The sequence below is a fragment of the Octopus bimaculoides genome, chromosome 24 (assembly GCF_001194135.2).
Source record: "Octopus bimaculoides isolate UCB-OBI-ISO-001 chromosome 24, ASM119413v2, whole genome shotgun sequence".
NCBI classification, from domain to species: Eukaryota; Metazoa; Mollusca; class Cephalopoda; order Octopoda; family Octopodidae; genus Octopus; species Octopus bimaculoides.
This window is the reverse complement of record NC_069004.1, coordinates 25430113-25435461: the sequence shown is the minus strand read 5'-3', so window position 1 is coordinate 25435461 and position 5349 is coordinate 25430113. Positions and strand designations below refer to the sequence as shown.

The 5349-nt window shown below is 39.2% G+C and overlaps 1 protein-coding gene across 1 annotated transcript in view; it reads left to right on the top strand.

Moving 5' to 3' along the window:
• The window catches only part of LOC128250679 (uncharacterized), a 34285-nt gene that overhangs the window by 14833 nt on the left and 14103 nt on the right, over positions 1–5349 (top strand). The window contains exon 2 of the mRNA XM_052976284.1: positions 3349–3444. Coding sequence (XP_052832244.1) covers positions 3349–3444 — 96 coding nt within the window. The remainder of the gene's footprint in view (positions 1–3348; positions 3445–5349) is intronic.

Sequence of the window (5349 nt, the reverse complement as noted above, 5' to 3'; positions counted from 1 at the left end):
TATATATATATATATATATATATATATATATGTAAAATAACGATAAACAAAAAAAAAACATATAGTGAAATGAATAAATATAGATATATATATACTTAATTAAACACAAGTACTCATGAAAAATTACCCGCAATTATACATAGATATATACGCAAAACATACACAGACACTGGTTTCGATCCACCGATACACACATACATAGAAGCACACACAAATACACCCCCAGCCCCAACACACACATACACACACAGGTCTACATATTATTTGCTTGCAATATAGTTATAGAAAGATCTTCACACTCGCACTCATACACATACACACACACACATACACACACACACAAATGTATATATCTCTATTATATGGATGTATATTTTTGTCTTAAGTGTTTAATCCAAGTCCACAGCGAGAGTTTGCATTATCTAATAGGCAAGGAGAAACCTTTGTTTGAAGTTATAATACGATACAGTGCTTTAATGGCCTCCTGTCGCTGTACTATCTGGGCTGCGAATCAATTACTTACAATGTCGGCCATTATGTTGAGGCTGGTTGGACATCGAAACGACACGACAATCGGTAAAATATGCCATTACAAATCTATCTGAGAGTGCAGACAAACAGAGAGTACCTTAGCTTCCACAATCCACATCAATAGCAACAACAACAATAACACCAACAACAATGGAACGTCGAAAACAACAACATTCACAACAAGAACAACAGCAATATTATTGATGATTATTTCTTTATTTGTTATAGAGGTGGTGGATGATGGGGATATTGCAAAAACAAATTAAAAAGAAAACAAGAGTAGACGAGGGGGTTATGGAGAATCGATTGCGAAGTAAAAGGAGAAGAGTGGAGACAACAAGAGTATGAAAGAGAAATGGAAAGAAACGTCCCAGTAGAGATAGGGGTCAGTTACTTGGCACAAATGAAGAAACCTTATAGATTACCCTGAATACCACGGTCAAGTGCCCTTTTCTTAGCTGTGTTCTCCGGTCTTCACGCACATATGAGTATAGATCCATTCATGTAGAACCAGTCTCTTCACTCTCTCATTCTTTTCAGTGAATTTACCAGAGAGCGGCTCCTCCCGCCTCATCTACTTTTCCTCTTCAAGCGCTACAATAAGAAACTGATGAGCGTTCAACTGAAAAGGAATGTGTCTGTGTGTCTGTCCTCGTCATATTTCAATCGTATTCGTTCTACAGCCTTTTGCAGCATGCCCGCTAAACAGAAGAGGAAAACTGCCTGCTTTTCCAGGCCCAGCGAGGACAGCTGAGCGATCTTCAATATTGACTCGGCTGATAGCCAGGACTGTCTCATACAAAGTAATAACTGTACGACATAAAACCACAAGTCAGCAATGCCCGGATGCTGAATGAACATGTGGGAAATGGTTTCCTTGTTCTGTGCGCATCTGTAGCATGAAGCACAACATAAAAGTCCATCTGTGTAGAGAGAGAAGTCAACAGATGGATTGCCAGACATATACGATGCAGCCTTTCCACAAAAAGCGAAAGAGTGAACATTCTAATCTTACCATACAGCCACGCCTGCGCCTATTTGTTTAGCTTTGTTAACGAAGCGACTAATAATAAAGGGACGGGATTGAACTAGTGCGTGTGTTATTAATATTGACATCACGACTATCCCTAGACACAATAAAATTTTCAGATATTGTTACCACCAGTACTTGATGAGCTCTCTGTCAACTTCCTCTTAATTCGATATTCCGATCTCTGTAGGCCTTCCGCCTAACTGAACTCGTCGTTCCCGACAGTTTTCAGATTGCAATATACGGGCCCATAAAGGTGACGAGCTTAGCAGAATCATTAGCACGCCGGGAACAATGCTTAGTGACATCTCATCCGTCTTTACGTTATGAATTCAAATTCCGCCGAAGTCAATCTTAACTTTCATCTTATCGGGGTCGATAAAATAAGTACCAGTTGAGCCCTGGGGTTCGATTAAACAACAATAGGTCGTGGGAAAAAGGGAACCATTTTGTGGTTGATCTACACGCAAGAAATAGCATCCAAGTTTCATTGACCTCCTAAATGACATCCTACTATCTTTAAAAGAAAAAAAGGTCATATTGGAAAATATAGTTAATACTGAGATAAAATGTTTGAAAACCCATACTTGCTAGCCTTATGCTAACTCTGAAACAAATATTCGGGTCCATGTCTATGCATCTCTATATTGTCAGAGAAATTACACATTTTTGGTCTATATAGAGAAGAGAACGCTATCGTTAGCTACCGACCTGCAGATGAATGTACTTGCTATAGCATAGCTGTCGGAGAAGACACTTAACCAAGGAGCTACGCAATGGGGTTGAACCCGAAACTATGTGGTTGAAAAGGAGGCTGCTTAATAATGCAGCCACGTCACTGAAGGACCCTTTATTTGTAAATTGAGGCTTCACCCATGTCTGTGTTCTCTAAAAAAACACAAGAACGGCAGTAATGTATTGGATAATGTAGTTTGAGAAAGACTGTCTAAACATTACAGGATGATCATGAGTGGAGCGCCATTGAACATAGTTCTGATAGATCAGGGTTGATCTTCGATTAAACAACAATAGATTGTGGGGAAAAAGGACCCATTTTGTGGTTGATCTACACGCTAGAAATAACTTCCAAGTTTCATTGACCTCCTAAATGACATCCACCTATCTTTAAAAGAAAAAGGTCATATTGGAAAATACAGTTAATTCTGAGGTAAAATGTTTGAAAAGAGATGATGGTCATGGCTGGAATACCTTCGATTATAGTCATACTAATCAAGGTTTACGTAGGCGTAATATCGATAATCCTTTCTGCTACAGGCACAATGCTTGAAATTTGGGGAAGGGACTAATCGATTATATTGACCCTAGGTACTTATTTCATCAATCTCGAAAGGATGAAGGGCAAAGTAGACCTCAGAACGTAAAGATGGACGGAATGCTGGTAAGCATTTTGTCCGGTGTGCTAACGATTCTGCCAGTAGGTCACCTTTTAAGCAATATCCTAAACAAGAAATGAGAGTCACCGAGAGACCCGATGACGTGGTCACCGCTGGACCTGCTAAAAATAACAGTCAAATTATTTCAAATCACACAAACTACAATCTCAAATCAGAAAGGGTATATTGGTCTCTGTAGTCTTAGATATCCTTGTATAAGAAAATTACCGAGTGGTCACGGTTTGAATATTTTGTTTTTGAATTTGCTCAATGAAAATTAACCTAGAGTTAATAACGATATCATCAACAACAACAACAACAACAACAACAACAACAGCATTATAATCATTGTCATTCAAATCTTTTCATATTCTTTGGTTGTTTTACATTTAGTGCTGCTGGTTCATCTGCTGAGGTTATTGGGTCTGCTGGCTTTGTCATCTGTGATCACCTATGGATTAAATTCACCGAATAAGGTACATACTATAGGTACGTATAACGTTGCTTCTATCTATCTATCTATCTATCTATCTATCTATCTATCTATCTATCTATCTATTTATCTATCTGTCAAAGTAAATATATATATGGGAGTGGCCGTGTGGTAAGTAGCTTGATTACCAACCACATGGTTCTGGGTTCAGTCCCTCTGCGTGGCACCTTGGGCAAGTGTCTTCTACTATAGCCTCGGCGGGCCGACCAAAGCCTTGTGAGTGGATTTGGTAGATGGAAACTGAAAGAAGCCCGTCGTATATATATATATGTATATATATATATATATATATATATATATATATATATATATATATATATATATATATATATATATGTGTGTGTGTGTGTGTGTGTGTGTGTGTGTGTGTGTGTGTGTATATATGTATGTGTGTGTATATGTTTGTGTGTCTGTGCTTGTCCCCGCAACATCGCTTGACAACCGATGCTGGTGTGTTTACGTCCCCGTAACATAGCGGTTCGGCAAAAGAGACCGATAGAATAAGTACTAGGCTTCCAAAGAATAAGTCCTGGGGTCGATTTGCTCGACTAAAGGTGGTGCTCCAGCATGGCCGCAGTCAAATGACTGAAACAAGTAAAAGAGAGTATATATATATTCTTGGTTATGACATCTAACCGGTAAGAACTCTTCTGCCGGGTTTGAACTGACTGTTGACGAATCTTCATGCATTGCTGGCGGGCAGCGCACAGCCTCTTTTAAGTTTGAGGTGAATATACAATTCTGTTTCGCTTGGTGGCGATTTAAAGAGGAACGAAAAGGTGATGAAAAGTTTATACCTTTTTCCGGAAGCAAAAAAAGAGCTGCCCCACATGATACAATGTCAACAATGGCTGAAGTGAATTGTTCCTGCTTACATGTTTCCAGATGTCTATTTTGAAATAGAAAATGACGACGTCGCCAAAAAAAATTTCCTGTCTCAAAGCAGCGAGTAAATATTTTGCTTTTTGAGTTCAAGAAGGCACCCGGATCGTGTGAGTTTTATAGAACTATTCTCCTCTGTGGCAAGCAAAACTTGAAAAGTTTAATTTTCATTCAAATATGGTCCAGGTTGCTCCAACAGTTTCCAGTTGATTTTGTACGGCGTCCCTTCTTTTAATCACCATATGTAGCTGGCTAATGCTGTAACGTTGCGCCTTTCTTGGATTCTATAATGGGACCTTGTGGCCCTCCGATATTCCTGTTGCTGCTGTCGTTGCAGAACACTATCTCTAGTTTTCGGCCTCAGTGTTGTATCGACCGTTCTCTAGGCACCTTACTACTAAACCTATATGAGCATCCTATCTCTGCGGTGCGGAGTTTTTCGGTGTTCACTATTAATTTAAGTTATGCATTTTGAATAGATACATATACTTATGGGACTGTGTAAAATGCTTACCCACAAATCTAAGGAGAGCCCTCCCCGTGCAGGTTTCGACGTTGAGTGAGAAGGGCGGGGCAAATTAGAGGACTTTACGGCGGCTAGTTTTCTTGTGAGAGTGAGGTTCAGGCATATAGATGACGCAGTCTTTGAAGCTGATAGTTACTCGGGCCTCGTTGTAATAGGAAGAATCAGCGAGATCGAGCGGGTTTAACAGATAATGGCAACAGAAGTTGCCAAAATTCACGATCGGCATATTCGGACGATTCAGGTCCCTGTTTTTGTATGTTTTCACTCATGTGTGTTAATAACAGCATTAGAGCATTTTAGCTCGTATTTTTAGCAATGTAGGTGTTTCTTAACACCCTAGACAAATTTACTGACAATTACAATTCTCCTTTTTGGTGAAGTATTGCAACCTGCTATTTATATTAATTATATATATATATATATATGTGTGTGTGTGTGTGTGTGTGCGTGTGTGTGTGTGTGTGTGTGTGTGTGTGTGTTTGTGTGTATCCTT